The 20,170-nt window shown below is 43.2% G+C and overlaps 1 protein-coding gene across 1 annotated transcript in view; it reads right to left on the reverse strand.

Annotated features, from left to right (window-relative positions):
• Window positions 1-20,170, reverse strand: part of STK39 (serine/threonine kinase 39) — a 318,038-nt gene that overhangs the window by 197,919 nt on the left and 99,949 nt on the right. The window contains exons 6-7 of the mRNA XM_018064061.1: window positions 1,273-1,382; window positions 915-1,016 (exon numbers count right to left, since the gene is read on the reverse strand). Coding sequence (XP_017919550.1) covers window positions 915-1,016; window positions 1,273-1,382 — 212 coding nt within the window. The remainder of the gene's footprint in view (window positions 1-914; window positions 1,017-1,272; window positions 1,383-20,170) is intronic.

Raw genomic sequence — 20,170 nt, forward strand, 5'->3', positions numbered from 1 at the left:
TCCTATCTATATTAAAAATATGTATGTTAAATATAGAGAAAACAGTGGAATCAACTATGCTACAATTTTAATAGGGGTCATCTGTGGTTGATGAGATTATGAATGACTGTTTTCTTTATTTATTTGTACTTCAACATTATCTACAACAAGAATGTTATTAACTTTTTAATCAGTAAGATTATTTAACTTTTTTAATCCTGTTTTGTTTTTTTTAATCCTCCTAAGCTTTTCCAATAAAATCCTAGAAAAAAGTTGAAACAAACATACACCATATTCTCTGTAAAATACCTTCATAATTTCCACTCAAGCTATTTCAGCCTCAAAACAAAATCCAGTTCGATAAAACAGTCCTGATACCACTGCCTCAAAACTAACAGAAATGATGCTGTGGCCCAGTTAAAAGAATAACAAAAAAATCTAAAAATAGTATCCAAATGTATGTCGTTCCTAAAAACACTGGGCTCCCATACTTCAGATGAATTACCAACAGGACACTATGAGAACAAGAGGGAAATGCTATGGATCATGGAAAGGCAAAAAAAAGCCTGAACATCTGGAAATCCATCTGTAAAGATGATATCACTGTGATCTATTTTTAGATTTTTCTTGGGGAGTCAGGGGTATTCTACCATAAAGAGAGTAACGGCCAGCATTTGTCACAGCTATCAACCTCCATCGGCCAATCTGACCACACTCCTCTGTGCTATGAATGCAAAGCAGGCTTCAGGGCTGGGGACCAGGCTGCTTTTATTCCATTCTGTCCACTGAGAACATCAGACAACATTTAACTCAGCTGCATCCCTCCATTAATTCTCCTTGGGCCTCAGAAAAAATGACTATGTTAAAGAGAATTAGCGAATGGATTCTGTTAAACCACCCTTCAAACCCGACATGTTATTTCCAAGAGTAATTACTTTCATAGGAGGATACTTGTGATAAGGCGCTGCTCCTGTGGCTAGTTCGATGGCAGTTATTCCAAAACTCCACATGTCAGCCTTGAAGTCATAGCCTCTCACCTAAGAAAGGAAGCAGGAAAAAAACACAATTATATGGCAGGCATGTTACACATGATGGGGGCAGGGGGCTCCGTATTATGTCAGAAGTCCACGGCTCTGTGTGCCCAACTTTGATATGACTTTGCTGAGGCTCAGCAATCAGGAATTAAACCTTACATGATGCAGTCTAGTAAAACGACTGATTTGAATGAAATGTTAGTGTATTAATGATATGTACAACTATGCTGTGTCAATCAAAACATTATTTTTTTTTTACCTGTTCCATGACTTCAGGAGCCATCCAACACGGGGTGCCAACGAATGTTTTTCTTACTTTATTCCGGGTAACATCACCCCCTGTCGCTAAGAAAGCACTTACCCCAAAATCTGAAAGGGAAAAAAATATCATCCTTATTTTATGTAAGACATTATAGCTTACAAAATTTGAGTTTATGAACATCTCTATTCTTGGCGGGCCTCACAGTGATGATGGAGTTGTCTCAGCCATACTCCAGGGCACTCCTGCCACTTGCCGCCCCCTACACTTCAGAGTATGTCCTCATCACAGGTCAGCAAGCCCAGTCCAAAAGCTCAGCATATCAACTTATATTTTCTACCAAAAAGGCATCACAAGTCTTAACCAAACATAAAAGTTTGCAGTAAAAATATAAACACCTTCCCAAAGCCCTAAATTAACTATAAAGGATCTTAGCTTTTGGAAAAAGGATCTTAGCTTTTAGCTATGATTCATTTTAGAAAACTGTTTATAACACTGAAGACAGTAAAACTAGCCGTGTTTCTTTTTATGTTTTTCTTTTATTATGATTATTTTCTAGCCTCTTTAATTATACAACATCAATGTTCGGGGAATGGATTCTTTTTTTGAAGTAAAGGATGAATATCCAGCTTCCACATTCCCAGGCCCTTGCTTGAACAGTACTCTGTAACATTCTAGCCAAAAACATAATGGCAAATCCACAAATCCAGATACATAAAGCCAACATGCCCAGGTTTGTCTACATGAGGCAATGGCACCCCACTGCAGTACTTTGGCCTGGAAAATCCCATGGACGGAGGAGCCTGGTAGGCTGCAGTCCATGGGGTCGCTAGGAGTCGGACAGGACTGAGCGACTTCTCTTTCACTTTTCACTTTCATGCACTGGAGAAGGAAATGGCAACCCACTCCAGTGTTCTTGCCTGTGGAGTCCCAGGGACGGGGTTGCCTGGTGGGCTGCCGTCTCTGGGGCCGCACAGAGTCGGACATGACTGAAGCGACTTAGCAGCAGCAATCAAGACAAACGAAAAGCCCAGTCAGCAAAGACTGTTTTCTTTCCAATGTGTGCTTTCTGGATAATTTTCATAGGTTTAGATAGAAAGGTCTGTAGAATGAAATAATACTCTTCTTGATATCCATCATAAACTGGAAGTTCTTCTCGTGAGGCGATAAATTAATTAAGCATATTGTATATGTGTCTGCATTTATACAAAAACGGTTTTATATGTAAAAGTAGAGAGGGAATCTTGTACTGTGCTTAGTTGCTCAGTTGTGTCCAACTCTTTGTGATCCCATTGACTGTAGCCTGCCTGGCTCCTCTGTCCATGGGATTTCCCAGGCAAGAATACTGGAGTCAATTGCCATTTCCTTCTCCAGGGAATCTTCCTGATCCAGGGATCAAACCTGGGTCTCCCACATTGCAGGTAGATTCTTTACCATCTGAGCCACCAGGGAAGCCCATGTTGTTCCTACACATATTGTATTTTCAAAGTGGAGAAAACTTTAGTGATTTGCTGCTAGAAAAGACTCTGATGCTGGGAAGGATTGGGGGCAGCAGGAGAAGGGGATGACAGAGGATGAGATGGCTCAATGGCATTACCGACTCGATGCACATGAGTTTGGGTGAACTCTGGGAGTTGGTGATGGACAGGGAGGCCTGGCATGCTGCAATTCATGGGGTCGCAAAGAGTTGGCCACGACTGAGCGACTGAACTGAACTGAAGTGAAGCTTTTTCTAGGTCATGATGCTAACATGGACTTGATCTTAAAATCAGCAGTACCCACATCTCTTGCCTCTCCTGAATTGGCAGGTGGATTCTTTACCACTGCAGCATCTGAGAAGCTCATAGAGATGGAACCCCAATGATGATTAATTCATGAATCTGTGCTTTGATTTTACTAATGGTTAAAATTAGTTAATAAGTTAAAGGATCAACTATCTAGAGCTAGTACAGACCTATCAGTAAGAGCCAATTCAAGGACAGGTAAATAGTAATAAGGGTACCCACTCAATGGACTTGAATTTGAGCAAACTCCAGGAAAAAGAGAAGGACAGGGAAGCCCGGCATGCTGTAGTTCATGGGGGTCACAAAGAGTCTGACAAGTCTTAATAACTGAACAACAACAAATAGTAATAAAAATGGGGGGGGTCAATACTGCAAAACACTGTACCAGATTACACAGTGTGAGCCCCTTCAAACTGCTCTCACATAACTCTCCATAGCTGGGCCCTCTAGTGACTGCCAGGATGATGGCAATCACCGAAGAACAGCATCAAGAACAAACCAAGGTCAAATATTGGCGTTTGTGTTAGACCGACATTACTGAGTTACGCAATAACACCGGAACCAGTTCTCTGAGTTGAAATCTGCTGACTGTTTCATTTTATTTACATTTAAATGTATTCCACTCCCAAGAGGATTACAACTTCAAGCAAAAGGACAAAAATTGACAAAGGGAGTCTTTATTCCAACTGCTACTTTCATGTTAATAGTGAGCAAAAGTATATTCTGAAAATGTCATATAGTTTAATTTGCACACATGCGCCAAACTCTATTTTAACTCTTACATTACAGTCAGAAAAAAAATCAACCTCTGTGAAAAGAAACCTCTAAAACCACTGAACCAATCTCTTGCAAGTAGCAGGAGGTAACGTTACCAGGAGGTAACGTTCATTCTCTTACAGAAGAGCTAGACGGAGTTATTCCTTTGTAAGCATCTTCCATATTGGCTAGAGGAAGAGACAGTACGAGATACGGCTTTCCAAAACATAAATTTCAACGTCACCTGTATTTCTGAAAAGAAGTTTAAAAGTGAACCCAACATTCCATTTTTATTAAACTAATTTTAAAATATGATAATATTAAATAAATACATACCATCTGTAAATAATTAAGAATATGGGTACCAGTTGCCTTAAGGAAAAATAAGTTCTTTTCCACGGAGCTGAAGCAACTCTACACCCAAATAAACATATATCTTCCTAAAAGATATAGTCTAGATAAAAATCCATTCTTAACATTAATTTTTTAATTCCTTAAAAATACCATCTGATTAGACCTTTTTAAAGCTCCAAAAATAGCTGAGAGAGATGTACAGTTGTAATTCATTACTGACAATACTTCTTCAAAGTATTTTTCTGATTCACATATGTACTCACAGCCTCCACTTAGAACACTCCCTTTTAAGTTATAAACAGATCATTAAACGTCTTAAAAGCTCAGAAGAATTCCACAAGCAGAAAACACCAATCCTAACATCTGCTCACCCTATGACTACAAAATAAAGGTACAATTCACTCCTAAGTACAGCCAATGTATATAGAAAAAGATTTATATGTACTGAGAAAGAGAGCTCCTGGACTGAAGTATACAGCGTGCTTGTGTAAACACGAAGGCAGGTATACTCCGTGTAGACAGCTCATACGAGACAAGTGGAAGGAGGGGATGGGGCACTAACAGTGAAGAGCGCCCTTGACTGCTGAGAGAGACCGCTAGACAGCTCAAGGGAGTGGAGCCAGATACACGTGGGTCAGAAACCACGAACATTTCTCTGGCAACATGGAATCAAAGGCTACACATAAAGTTCACCAGCCTCCAGGAATAACTGCATCTCAAACCAGAAAGAATGCTGTCATCCTGGTAACAAAAGGCTCTCACGTCTTTTGAATCCATCCATTTCTCTCCTTCCCCACTGCTCTTGCGTTGGTTTAAGCCAAGATTCCTGTGGCTACCTTCTAATTTACCAGTGGCCTGCTTTCCCCAGATCTAGCCTCCAGCAATCAGGCCCTTCTATGTCACAGAACTGAAGGCTCCTTAAAAGTCTTAAAGGCTCCCTGCTCTCCCAGAATCAAGTTAGAATCCCTCAGCACAACACGTTAACTCTGACTGTCCTTTCCTCTCCCACCTCATCTATCACTACTCCCAAATTACGACCTTGAGCCTGTGCGTGCTTGCTAAGTCACTTCAGTCATGTCCCACTCTGTGTGACCCCATGACCAGAGCCCACCAGGCTCCCCTGTCCATGGGATTCTCCAGGCAAGAATACTGGAGTGGGCTGCTGTATCTCCTCCAAAGGGTCTTCTCGAGCCAGAGATCAAACCCAAGTCTCTTAAGTCTACCTGCATTGGCAGGCGGGTTCTTGACCACTGGCGCCACCTGGGAAGTCCAGCCTTGAGCCCAGCCCTCCTAAACTACCTACTTTTAATTGCCTGAACCCACCACCGTCCTCACGCTCAGCAGTGCAGCCTTTGTGCTTGGATGATGCCTTTGCTTCTGCATCATCATCTGGACACAATGTTCCCTCCACTAAGGGCAGGACCATCAGCAGAGGACACTCTGCTGATCCTCATTAATGACAGAACCATCTTTAGCATCCTAGCTCTTGCTGCCACGGGGCTTTTCCACCGCTGCTCTGTTTAGGTGTGGTCATTTCAACACGCATTCACCACCTTTACCTAATTGGTGACATACAACTTCAGTGACTTTGGGAATTGTCGTGTTTTGATATGTGAACGCTGCTGAGCCCTGGGGAGGATCTGCAGGGTTCTGGGGTGCTGCTACCTGATCTAGAAAGTGGCAGAGCTGTCAGGAAATAGCACAGCTCTAAGGGGCCAGGTACAGGATAGATAAGTGGTTAGACCAAACACTAAGCTATTCCCCAACTGTGTGACTCCAGCAAGGCACTTAATCTTTCTGGATCTCTGTTTTCAGGCTTCTTGGTAATGCTTGTTTTTACATTATTTTCACATTTATAACACTCCCCTATTTCTTTTTACCACGGATAAAAATACTGTAAAATAATTGTTCAGTTCAGTTGCTCAGTCGTGTCCAACTCTTCGTGACCCCATGAATCGCAGCACGCCAGGCCTCCCTGTCCATCACCAACTCCCGAAGTTCACTCAAACTCATGTCCATCAAGTCGGTGATGCCATCCAGCCATCTCATCCTCTGTTGTCCCCTTCTCCTGCTGCCCCCAATCCCTCCCAGTATCAGGGTCTTTTCCAATGAGTCAACTCTTCACATGAGGTGGCCAAAGTATTGGAGTTTCAGCTTTAGCATCAGTCCTTCCAATGATCTCCTTCGGAATGGACTGGTTGGATCTCCTTGCAGTCCAAGGGACTCTCAAGAGTCTTCTCCAACATCAAAGTTCAAAAGCATCAATTCGTTGGTGCTCAGCTTGCTTCACAGTCCAACTCTCACATCCATACATGACCACTGGAAAAACCATAGCCTTGACTAGATGGACCTTTGTTGGCAAAGTAATATCTCTGCTTTTTAATATGCTATCTAGGTTGATCATAACTTTTCTTCCAAGGAGTAAGCGTCTTTTAGGTAGATCAATAAGCTACTGTTCTCTGCCTTTTAACTGGGCTGAGGGGATAAGATTAATGATTTTACAGTGGTAGGTATAAAATATAAGAAGGTGATGCTGGAACTTCTCTGGCTGTCCAGTGGTTAAGACCCACACTTCCACTGCAGAGTGCATATGGGTTCGACCCCTGGACCCCGTTTGGGGAACTAGGATCCCACAAGCCAATCAGGCAAAGGGAAAAAAAAAAAAGGAAGGCTAAGCTTCCTGACCTTAGGAATATTACCATCAGGGAGGGAGAAGACACGAAACAGAACAATGTGTAGAATCAAACGCTGTGCTCTGCTGTCTGTGTAAAAGCAGAGGAGGAAGGATCGTACAGTCGTGCAGGTCTCCATCTTAAAGTAGGCCTTGGACCCGGCCTTAGAGATGGGTTTGAGATCTGGACAGACGAGCCCAAAAGGAAATGACATCCAGACAAAGCAGCAATGAGCAAAGCGCAAGTGTTGAGCCAAGAAGGAAAACTGTCTGACAGCTGCAAGGCTCAAAAACCCAAACACCCACAGGAACCCAGGCAGGAACAGAAGGAGGGGAGAGGGTCCTGAAAACCAACAGCATGATTTCAATGATGAAAGGCACTTGATAGCCATCTCAGTGGAGGAGGGCATTAGGAAGTCCAGGGCCCTTCCCAGGAGCCCATTGTCAGTGTCTTCTAAATCAAGCCTTGACTATTCAGCTGGAGAAGAAAGTTGTCACAGAGGAAAAGGGCCCTGGTGTTGCAGATGCCCCCATTTTCCCAAAAAACACAAAACATCACAATCTTGATGTATTAATAAAATCTCTTGTTTTTGCTGTTACTAACCACAAATTCAGTATCCTTTAAAAAAAAAAATGATGGAAAAGTAAAATAAAGCAATTCTATCTGCCTGATTTAGCCTGCAAGACTTATCTGCCAGGGACTTCCCTGGTGGCTCAGTGGTAAAGAATCCACCTGCCAATGCAAGAGACACGGGTTCGATCCCTGATTCAGCAAGCTCCCAGATGACAAACAGCAACTGAACCCGTGAGCCACAATGACTGAGCCTGCGCCCGAGAGCCCAAGAGCCGCAACTAGAGAAGCAAGCGCGCCCTAGAGCCCGTGCTCCACAACACAAAGCTGCACCACCAGCAGCCTGAGCATGCAGCGAGAGAGTGGCCCTTGCTGCCCACAACTGCAGAAAAGCCCACGCACACCAAAGAGCCAGCACAGCCGTAAATAGATAGCTTTTTTTTAAAAATAAACCTAATCCACTGATTGTGTTATGTTTAAAATTTACCCAAAATCCTTCAGTATACACCATGCGATGCTATATTTGTGGTACTGCAACCCAGGTGGTCAACTGGCATCCTGAGCCCAGGGTCTGGCAGCACTTGACTCAGGATGCCAGAGGCAGCTGTTAGAATTATTTTTGTTGTCCATATCTAAGTATAGATGAGTAGGGGTCAGGTGAATGCCCAAAAGGGGCTATCGCTGGGGAAAATAGTCACCTGTTGACAGGCATGATGCATGTTAGAAACAGGTTTTCACTGGTGAAAGTCAGAGTAGTGAGCACACAGAGAGTGGCTAAAATATTTTAGATATACTCTCCGTCTCACATGAACAGAAAGAAAGCATCCAGTCTGGCCCAAGTGTAAGCTAAATCCCTAAGCAGTATCCGGTCTAGTTAGATTCCAGATGCCAAGTACAAGTGTACAAGGACACTGCATCTAGAATGCTGGCATGTCTGCTTCAGGTTAATTTTTTTTTCACCCAGGAAGCCAGAGAACAGGAATCTCCTTGATCTTACAGAACAAACTGTGAACCTTCAGGGTTCTTGCTTGCTAACGAATGGCAAAATTTGGTCTGAAACTTCATTTCCTTAAAACCTGGGAGTGATATTATGTGTGAGAAGCCCCCCCGAACCTACCCCTAACATTTATAATACCTACTAACATCTGCGAAAGGGAACCTGAGTTGGGCATTAAAAAAAGAAAAAAAAAAAAAGGCTAATTCCACTCCACACTTGGCTAGAGAGCAATGGAATCAACATTTGATAGCTCAGAGCTTCCTAAAATGTATTCAAAATGGGTTGCAACAGATACTGATCCCTGCAGATCTCCAAGTGGCTGGCTGAGGGTTTGAAGCAGCAAGAGTTACAGTAGCTAGCAGGGCCCTGGAACCTCTCTTTCCTCGAGGTCTGGAAAAGCCAAGAGGCACTGAGCTTATCAAAGAGCCCAACCACACAGTCTGAGCTCTAGGTATGGGAAACTGTACTTGATCCAGTTACCACCCTAAACTGCTGTTGCTTTCTCTCCAGTCAAGAGGAGAACTGGGGAAAAGTAATCCTGAAGGGATGTTCAGGAAAGGAGAAAGACTGGACCCAGGGAAGACCAGAGGCACTGCCCAAGAATAAAATCAACAGGGTCTATATTTGAGTGGAGATACTGTAAAAGGACGGGATGAGACAAATTCTTAAGAAAATGTGATCATTTAATGAGTAATGGAACTGAAAAAAAGGAAAAAATAAAAAACATGGAATGACTTGCCAATGACCACATAGCAAGTTACTGAAGGTCTGAACAAAATGCACAGTCCTCCACAGAGGAGATTCAGCCACACAGCCCCAGGCTCCTTTGTGGGGAAATTCAGTATATTCTTCAGTACCAAAAAGAAAATATAAAAAAGGAATAACGGGGTTAATACTGAACAGCTTCTGAGCTCATCCCTGTGTAAAAACCTAGTTGTGATTACCCAACACAGAAAAACTAGTTTGAGGCTTTCTGGTTAATCCTGAATGTCATATTTATATCAAAAACAATCCCATGATAATTTGGTTTGATTCTGGTTTTATCTTTATTTTTCTCATGACAGACTCAAAACTTTACTCCTGAAACTGAAATGTACTTTTAAACACCCAGGAACATTTCCAGGGCTGCCAGCCTCCAGTCTTCATGAGTCCCACAGGTTTCCTTAAAATGAAATACTGCCAACATTGGTGAATAAAGAACATACAAAGAACCACATTACGATTTAAATTATGCAAAATATAGTAATGAGTATAATATAGAATTAAGAAATATTTTCTTAATTGTTAGGAATTGTATGGGCAGTTGTTTTGTTTTAAACAATGTGTTTAGTTTTGTATATTGCTTTTTTATTGAGTTGGCCAAAAGTTCCTTTGATTTTGAAGTAAAAATAAGACATTTTTCATTGTCACCAAAACTTTATTGAACAATGAACTCATTGTTTTGTTACACTATCTTCTGCCATTTTCCAGGCAACTTCATCATTTCATCTTCCCACAGCTTTTTATTATTTTGAGCAAAGAACTGTTTCAGGTATCTTTTACAGTTTTCCAGGGAATTGAATTTTTTCTCCATTAAGAGAATTTTGTAAAGACCAAAATAAATGGAAATCTGAAGGTGCAATGTCTGGTGAATACGGTGGATGAATCAGAACTTCCCAGCCAAGCTGTAACAGTTTTTGCCTAGTCATCAAAGAAACATGTAGTCTTGCATTATCCTGATGGAAGATTATGTATTGTCTGCTGACTAACGCTGAATGTTTTTCATCAAGTGTTGCTTTCAGTTGACCTAATTGGGAGCAGTACTTGCTGGAATTAATCTCGTTTGATGTTCCAGAAGGAGTTCAAAATAGGGGACTCTCTTTCAATCCCACCATATACGCAACATCACATTCTCTGGATGAAGACTGGCCTTTGGTGTGGCTGGTGGTGGTTCATTTCACTTACCCCATCATCTTCCGCTCCTCATTACTTACTGCACAGTAACCACTTCTCATTGCTGTCACAATTTGTTTAAAAAAGGGAACATTTTCTTCACATTTAAGTAGAGAATCACATGCTGAAATACGGTCAAGAAGGTTTTTTCACTTAGCTTATGCGGAACCCAAACAAAAGGATGAACATAACCAAGCTGGTGCAAATGATTTTCAACACTTCATTTGGATATTTTGAGTATGTTGGCTATCTCCCATATGATATAATGTTGATTTTTTTTTTCCCAGAAAACATCTTGACTTGATCACTATCAGCTTCAACTGGTCAACCCAACAGTGAAGCATCATCTAGCAAGAAATCTCCAACATAAAACTTTTGCAACCCACTTTTGACATTATCTGATCAGTCACAGTACCTTAGCCATCACTGCACAAATCTTGTTTGCTTTCATTTCAGCTTCATTTTTGACCTCTCTTGAAATAATAAAGCATTATATGCTGGAAATGTTGCTATTTTTCTTTCACCTTCAATGTTAAAATGGCTACACAAAAGTTCAATTTTGTTAAGTTTTTTTTAATACACACTGATATAACAGCAGTCACAATACAAGCTAACAAAATTATTTCAAATGAAGTTAAAGACAAAGCACAAGTAGAGCCTTCTCATGGAAAAAAACGAATGCTTTGGCCAACCCAATAGGAAAATGTGTGTCAATGGTGCGTTCCCCATCTACGCTCAGGAAGCGTCGGGTAAGCACAATAACGTCCAACTGGAGTGGCTGTAGCTTTAATTTTACAGAGCCTTGATTTAAACACAATACCACTCTTCTAGTGAGAGCTAACATGGGAAAATATGACACTAAATAGAGTGAGTATTACGTGATCTAAACAACATGAATAGAAAAATTATGTTAAAGGCATCATGCTCTCTTTGCTAGTAATTCCAAGGTGCCCTTTCCACCCTCTGATTTTCTTGGTGAGAGAGTAAAACATAGATCAGAGTAAGTGAAGGCTTTAGCAACTACAGAATCAGAGGCATGCCTCCTCCAACTGCAGATCCGACTGTCTTTCTGAAGCACTGCTCTGATCACAGCCCGAACTAAACTCTCTCCCCACAAGGCATCTGAAGTAAAACAAGGCAAAATCCTCAGACATAATTCGTCCTGTATGTGGAAGCCAACAGTTTTCCAGTATTGTTCCCTTCTGACTGCGACACTTACCCCATTATCACATCCTTGAGCACTGCACTTTTCACATTTTTAACTGCCCAAATTACTGTTTCTCAATTTTATTTTTTTTTAATGTATAATTAAGCCCAGCCTTTTCTACCAGTTTTTCTGCTTGCTTTATTTCTGTTTGTAAATTAAATAGGAACAACTTTTCACTCTCCTGGAGGTCTGCCATCTTCAGAGCGTCATCAGACCCCCAGGCACTAAGAGCCGAGTCTGTGTGGAAACAGCGGGGAAGGGGAGGGGGCACCAAGGGAAGCATCGCCTGGTGCCTGCTGGGAATCCCTGAAACCAGGCAAGAGAAAGTGCGGGTCAGCACGGACTCAGACGGGCAGAGAGGATGCCTCAAGTCCTCCAGGGGATGCTGCACCTCCGGGTGAGCGCTTGGAAAATCCAGGGCAAGAAGCACAGCCCAGGACCCAGGGGGCCAAGGCAGGATGTGGCAAGACCTACATTCACAGTGGCCGCCAGCATTCACTGGGCTGGTTTCCTTCTTGAAATAATGCCACTTTGCCCAAAGGCAAAGTTTTCTCTCCAACAGTGGTGTTTCATCGGACCAGGAGTATCAGCATAACTAAGTCAGAGGCCAAACAGTGACACACTTGGTGAGGAATACCTGGCCCCTGTTCAGAGGCCCACCATGGGGTCCTGATGATTCCCAGTGAGGCCCCACCAAGGGGCCCCGAAACTATAGGGAAGAGGAGAGGAACCAGGGCGGGGGCCACTGTGAGTAGGGAGGAGCCACCTTTCTACCCTGACAAGGAACTTTGGAATCAAACGGGCCTGTGTGTGATCCCATTTACACTCCCTGCTCATCCATTTAACTTCTCTGAGCAACAGCTGCACAAGCTATACAATGAGGGGCACAGAACACATGTGGTAGTTTCTTCAGAATAAGAGTCCTTGGCAGCATACACTGCTGGCTGCCTACCCAACATCCACACCCTGTTCTCTACCAGCATCCTGATCAATCGTATAAGGGCTAAGTTAATCACGGCGTCTGGTGACTGGTCTGAGGGTCTGCCCTAGTCCTGGCCCATGGGATCCAAGGGGAATATGGTATAGACCCTTGTGGGAAATTTTTCTGCCTGAATACAGAACCACCCTACAAAGGCTCCTTTCCTTGTCACACGAAGATGTGCAGAACAAAGAGTAGGAAAGAGCCCGTGACCTCTGTGCTACCCACAGGCTTCTGCACCAACCCTGAAACTCACTACTGTTACATAGATAGTTAAATGTCCATATTGCTCCATCCCTGGACAGTACTCTGGTATTTGTACCCAAAGGCTACTTAATTCTTAGAATCCCCTGTCTTTCTCCAGCCCAGCCATGTTTATTTAAACTTCCTGGCTGCTAAGGGTTAATCATTGCATCAGAGCCCCAAATCGATGAAATCCCCAAACAGACTCGGTAAAAATCAGCAAGAAAACAATTTAGCACACACTGCAGTTTTGGAGTTTTAAACAGTTCCAGCTTTAAGCATGGCTTTTAATGCCAGAGGCACAAATCAAAACAAATAAATGCACACGCGTCTCAAGGGGAGAAAAACATACTGCAAGGAGTGCCTAATTCACTTTTTGCCAATAGTTTCTGTTTGGGGCTATGCTTACATAAATGTTCCAGAAATGGAACAATACACTTCTAGGAAAATAGAAAGTGAGACAAATCTTCAAAATTCTTGCCTAGATTGTTGCTATTCAAAGAGGGGTCCAAACACAGCAGTGGAAGGAGAGGGTAGGATGAATTGAGAGGGTAGCATTGAAACATATACATGACCACATGTAAAACAGATAGCTAGTGGGAAGCTGCTGTATCACACAGGGAGCTCAACCAGGTGCTGTGTGAAGACCTAGAGGGGTGGGGTGGGGAGCGGGGTGAGAGGGAGGCTCAAGAGGGAAGGATCATACGTGCGTATACTTAGGGCTGATTGACACTGCTGTGGAACACAATATTATAAAGTACCTATCTTCCAATTTAAAAAATTTTTTCAAGCCAGCTAATAAACAGACACTATTTAATTTTTTTTTTTTTTAAGGTGGTGTCCACAGACCAGAAACATCACCACCATCTGGAAGCCACCGGAAGATACATAATCTTGGGTCCCACCCCTGGCCTGGTGGATCAGAATCTGCACTGTAGGAAGAGCCCCGGCTGACTGGATGCAGCATGGTTCAGTCTGACCAGAAGCTCGCCAAGTACAGCCAGCTCCAGGGTGTCCCTCCCTCATCTCTGAGGTGAAGAGAACCACAGAGGGAGAAAGAGAGTGGCATGGAAAAAGCTGAGCACACAATCATGTATTTTATGACAGGCGAGTCCAAGGTCAACACTGAAAACAACAATCACGTCCTACACAGAACTGTCTGACCCAGTGATTCTAATGTGTCATGCAAGACAAATTCACACGCGTGGCATCGCTTTGTGGGAATACTCAGGTTTGTACAAAATCTCTTTATAATATATTTACATAACTTATCATCACAATGCTTATTAGCAATACGTCTGTAACAGCTGCTCACTGGAGGTGCCAAGGCCCAGAGGAGAAGGGCTGTGAGTAAGCGTCAGCCTCAGCACAGACTTCTATAACACTATTCCTCCCTCTACCACTCATGAAACCTCTGATATGCAATTGTGTGAGGGTGACGGCCTTTATATCATCGAGCTGATAACACTGGATCTGCTCATCTTTCAGGCAAGGCAATAATAAATATGTCAGCACCTTACCTACTATTAGTAATCAATTATTCACACACCACCTGTGCTGCTCAGAAAGGACAGACCCCAAGAGAAACCTGAGAGAACCAGAGAGTTTTCTGAAAAACTTGCTTTCCATGCACACTCCTTTCCCGGAATCAGACTCCTGGTTTTCAATTCTATCTATTCCTTCTTATAAGCAAACAGTACTCAGTGGCCTAGGCTGGTTCGATAGGATGCAGCCCCCACCCACACATGGCATGGTGTCCAAGGCATTCATGATCAGAAGACAGGCCCTGCCACATTTCCAGAGCCTGGGCCCTAGACAGCCACCTGCAGCTGCTTTGGGCAACTCCATATCTCCCATTAATGGGGAGAGGTGGTCCTGACTGTCCTTGAAACATCAGAGAATGACAATTTCACAGACTTTTCTGACAGCAAAATGAGAAATCAGAAGATATCATTTTACTCCCTAAAGCTAGAGTTTCACCTTTCAAAAAAAAAGAACCACAAAGAAGCAAACCGTCCCGTGATAGGTGTTTCATGGGGAAACACTTCCCTGATGTTTCATGCAGGCAGACTCTCAAAACTGCCAACAACAGGCTCCCTCACGTGTGCTGTATGTCTACGTATAAAGGAAAAGTTCTCAGCACGTGTTTCTGCTTTGCAGATGGACTCAAAATGAATCCACAATGACCCAGACAAATGATTTTAAAAATTCAACAGAGAATTCAGAGGCTACACAAGCTCCAACCCTCCCCAGTTCCTCAACCATTCTCACAATCAAGACAACGCACACTTAGAAGAGACAAAACCACAGAAGATTAAGTGGTGGCTGATGTCGATTCCCATTTGGCTCACAGTGTGGCCGACCAGTACAGCCAATCAGCCCCAGCACGAAGGGAGAATACTAGTTTAAGATGATGGCAAACCACTGATAATCGGCCCATCCTTGTCAGAGCCACTGTGCCTTCCCCAAAGCAGGTGAACTTCTGGGGAGAAGTGGAGCCAGAGGCCACACTGGTGAGGCAACAGCAGGAGGAAGCAGCAGTAATCCCAGACCAGCTGTGCTGCAGGAGGCATGAGCCAGCTTTCTCAAGTCTAAAGACAGACATGACCAAGAGCTCATTAGGATCAGCTTTCTATCAACTAGGATCATCACAGTGAGCAAAGGAAAACCACCAATAAACCCCAAGTCATAAAAACCATTCCTCCCTGGCTCCCCAATCGGGGAGGGAGGGATATTGCTGAAAGATGCTCTGTTGAAAGAAGTCACAGGGCACATGCTTGGCTTTCTCTCTGCTCCACGCCCAAGACCACCCTCTGATTTGAATGCTTTCAAATAGGACTGAGGGTGCCTTTAGTAAGTGAGGTTAATGAAGGGACACTCAAACACTCTGACCCAAGACAGGTCCTCAGAGAACATCTTGTCAAACCTCCTTATTTCACAGCTGAAAAAATCAGCCCCAGGACAGCCGAACTGTCAAAAAGCATCGAGTTAAGAGGCAAACAGGGGAGGGGGTGGGAAGCCTAATGGCGAGGATAGTGACCCGAGGATAAAAAGTGAATTCTGGGGAGGTCTGAAGAGTAATGAGCTTTTACAACCTTCAGAATGACCTCAAAAGAGGCCACAATCACTCAGCAGTCCTCAGTCCCCTCATCTGTAAGACCACCTCAGCTGAGCTGACAGCAGAGCAGAGGAACACCCTAGGTAAGCGTATTATAGAGGAATCATCATTCCTCAAGTCAAAAGCAAACTCTGAAGTCACTGGGGCTCCTGGCTGGACATACCTGTAAAGACAGGCACAAGCAACTTAGATCAAATATTAATGAGCCTAAATTTCCAATGCAATATTCATATACCTCCAGGCGGCCTTTTTCATACAAACTCCACTCAGCTAGCTCCACTATCAGAAGCTTCTAATAAACCTGAAAGACCCCTCTGTATACTCTTAAAAGAGATGGTCCCTATGGGAGATGATTAAAATAGTGCAATTCCATTTGCCTGAAGTATTTAAAGCAACAATTCACATCATTTTCACAAAGTTTCAGGACAGATTAGTGGAGGATAATGCAAGCTTCGAAGAATCTGCAGATTTTTAAACCTGTGATAAAGAAAACTTCACATTTAAAACTCTCAACACTGAGGAGTGACTAAAATATAAGGACCATAACAATGAACTCTATCGCTCAGTACGCTTTAAATTTAAACTTACTACATGGTCACACCCATAGTCACTGTGCTTAGTCGCTCAGTCGTGTCCAGTTCTTTGTTACCCTTTGGACAGTAGCCCACCAGGTTCCTTTGTCCACGGGATCTTTCTCAGGCAAGAATCCTGGAGTGTGTTGCCATTTCCTCCTCCAGGGGATTTTTCTGACTCGGAGATCGAACCCGCGTCGCCTATGTCTCCTGTAAGATTCTTTATCTATTGGGCCATTGAGGAAGCCCATTCATTAACTGATTATTACACTGAGTGAAATAAGTCAGACAGAGAAAGACAAATCATATGATATGTGGAATCTAAAAGAAAAAAAAAATTGTTACAAATGAAAAGAAATGGGCCCACAGACAGAAAACAAACTTATGGTTACCAAAGGGGAAAGGGAGACGGCAATAAAGTAGGAGTTTAGAATTAACATACATATATTACTATATTGGGCATCCCTGGTGGCTCAGACGTAAAGAATCTGCCTGCAATGTGTGAGACCTGGGTTCAAACCCTGGGGTGGGAAGATGCTCTGGAGGAGGGCATGGCAACCCATTCTAGTATTCTTGCCTGGAGAATTCCCATGGACAAAGGAGTCTGGCGGGCACAGTCCACGGGGTTGCAAAGAGTCGGACATGACTAAGCACAGCACATCACCATCATTACTATATATAAAACGGATAACCAACAAGGACCTAGTGTATAACACAGGGAACCATACTTAATACCATGTAATAACCTAAGGGAAAGAATCTGAAATACATAAAATATATATAACTGAGTCACTCTGCTATTATCTGAAGCTAACACAGCAATGTAAATCAACTACACTTCAATTAAAAAGTTTAAAACTTTTCAAAAACTTTTCTTTTTTCTAGACCTTAGTAAGCCTGCGGTAATACATAACAATTTAATCAGGACAGTGCAGGCCTTTAGCAGGAAGAAAGGAAGGGATGAAGAGAGAGGGAGGGAGTGAAAAAGGTCTCTCCTGAAGTTCAACCCCAGCTCGGTCCCCCTGCAGCTGAACGTGCACAGCTGAGGAAAAATTCCAGTAGGAGCACAGAGCAAAGTGGTTCTCCCCCACTGTGTTCACCCAGTAAGATTTCCTCAGATTGTTGCTCAAACAACTGCTAGCAGCTGTTAAAGGATGAGATGCTGCTGAAAGTCTCCCCAAGTACTTCTCCCGGAGGGTATATAGATGGAAAGGAAAACTAAGTTCCCAGAACTCACTGTATACATGGCTCACACTAGAGAGTTCACCAAATGGTACCATCTGTCAAGATCATGAAATTCAGGAAGTCACATGAATTTGTCGCCTTTATTTACTTAACCCCCCTAAAAATGAATAAATGAGTTTTGGCATAATTTGCTAAACCATAATTCACATAATTATCAACTTCCTGAAACTCAAAACATATTTTGGTTCACTATAAAACAATTTATACCCCCCTGAAAGATTTTCATTTGCCCTGTACTCTATTTTCTTACTGTGCCCCATATCTCTCAATTCATGTTATAGCTCTACTCTTTCTTGATTTAATTACTCATTTCATTGCTAGCTGGCTAAGGCAAAGCTTGTCTAAAATCAGAGCTGAAAAATGCTTGTTAGCAAACTATCTCAGCCTTAAAAAATTGGCATTATATATAGGATACATGCCTAAATATTTCAAATATCTTCACCTTCCTCTCTGTCGAGCTGATATATTCTTGCTTGTTTGAACTTTCAGCTGTGACTCACATGTGCAACCCATCACTGAGCGGTGCTTATGTGTGCAAAGCCAGCCGAGACAGCTCAGATCACAGTGGCCAAAAGTTCATCAACATCTGCCACGTGCCAGGCACTGTTGGGTATTATTGAGATGAGCACCACGGCGTTTCTACCGCTGGTAAGGATATCGTCTGTAGGGCAAAAGGGGACGCAGAAACTCAACTTCACTATCCCATAACAGGAAATCTAGCTGGAGTGTATTAAGAACACATTCAAACTACGAAGGTAAGATGCTTAATGCAGCAAGGATGTCGGTGGTAGAAGAAAGGCTGGGAAGAGCTTTCTCAAGAAAAGAATGCCCCAGATTGAGTTGGGAAGGAGAAGAGCCAGGTAAAGAAGGGGGACTGCAAAGAAGAGAAAGCACTGGCAGAAAAGACTGGAAAATCAGGCAGGGCCTTCCTATGCCACATTAGGGAGCTGCGGCTTTATACTCTCAGCAACAGTTTTAGACTTTATGCCAGGAAATCAAGCATGGTCATATCGGCACTGTAGATTCTTCTCTCTGGTGACACGGAGGAAGTTGATGGAAAGAAGAAAAAAAGAGGGAGAGCAAAACGTTAAAGCAGGAGGTCACAGGTTGCCTTAAGCCTTGCCTTCCCAGCTGCATCCCTGTGATCTTGCTGCTGCTATTAAGTCACTTCAGTCGTGTCTAACTCTGTGCAACCCCACAGGCAGCAACCCACCAGGCTCCCCCATCCCTGGGATTCTCCAAGCAAGAACACTGGAGTGGGCTGCCATTTCCTTCTCCCACTGTGATCTTCAGTTCAGTTCAGTCGCTCAATCATGTCCGACTCTTTGCAACCCCATGAATTGCAGCACGCCAGGCCTTCCTGTCCATCACCAACTCCCAGAGTTCACTCAAACTCATGTCCATCGAGTCAGTGATGCCATCCAGCCATCTCATCCTCTGTCGTCCCCTTCTCCTCCTGCCCTCAATCCCTCCCAGCAACAGGGTCTTTTCCAATGAGTCAACTCTTCTCATGAGGTGGCCAAAGTTTTGGAATTTCAGCCTCAGCATCAGTCCTTCTAAAGAACACCCAGGACTGGTCTCCTTTAGGAAGGACTAGTTGGATCTCCTTGCAGTCCAAGGGACTCTCAAGAGTCTTCTCCAACACCACAGTTCAAAAGCATCAATTCTTCAGCACTCAGCTTTCTTCACAGTTCAACTCTCACATCCATATATGACCACTGGAAAAACCATAGCCTTGACTAGACAGACCTTTGTTGGCAGAGTAATGTCTCTGCTTTTTAATTTGCTATCTAGCTTGGTCATGTTTCCTTCCAAGAAAGCGTCTTTTAATTTCATGGCTGCAATCACCATCTGCAGCGATTTTGGAGCCCCAAAAATAAAGTCTGACACTGTTTCCACTGTTTCCCCATCTATCTACCATGAAGTGATGGGACCAGATGCCATGATCTTCGTTTTCTGAATGTTGAGCTTTAAGCCAACTTTTTCACTCTCCTCTTTCACTTTCATCAAGAGGCTCTTTAGTTCTCCTTCACTTTCTGCCATAAGGGTTATTGATCTTAGGATGCCTTACATAATTAAAGGTGTCCCCTATTTCAATAGGAAAGCAATATGAGCTAACTAATTCTAACATGGAATGTGTGTTAACTCCTTTAGCCCTCTGGTATTTTCCCATTACACAGAGGTGGAAACTGAGACACAGGGAGGTTAAATGGCAACAGGGCCAGGATTGAAGCCACAGCAGTCAGGTGCCAGAGCCCACCTTCTAAACCAAAGCACCCGTGAACATAGTGACATCATCATTTCCTCATGCAGATGCCTTGTGGACTTCAGAACTCTCTCATATGAATCAGGGCTATATCCGGTGCACATAGGGAGCCCAAACCAGCTTGCCTGAAGCACCAGCTTCTCTTCCCTATAACATGAGGAACACTCCTCTCTCGCACCCAAGTACACCTGAGCAGTGCCAAA

The sequence above is a fragment of the Capra hircus genome, chromosome 2 (assembly GCF_001704415.2).
Source record: "Capra hircus breed San Clemente chromosome 2, ASM170441v1, whole genome shotgun sequence".
Lineage (NCBI taxonomy): Eukaryota > Metazoa > Chordata > Mammalia > Artiodactyla > Bovidae > Capra > Capra hircus.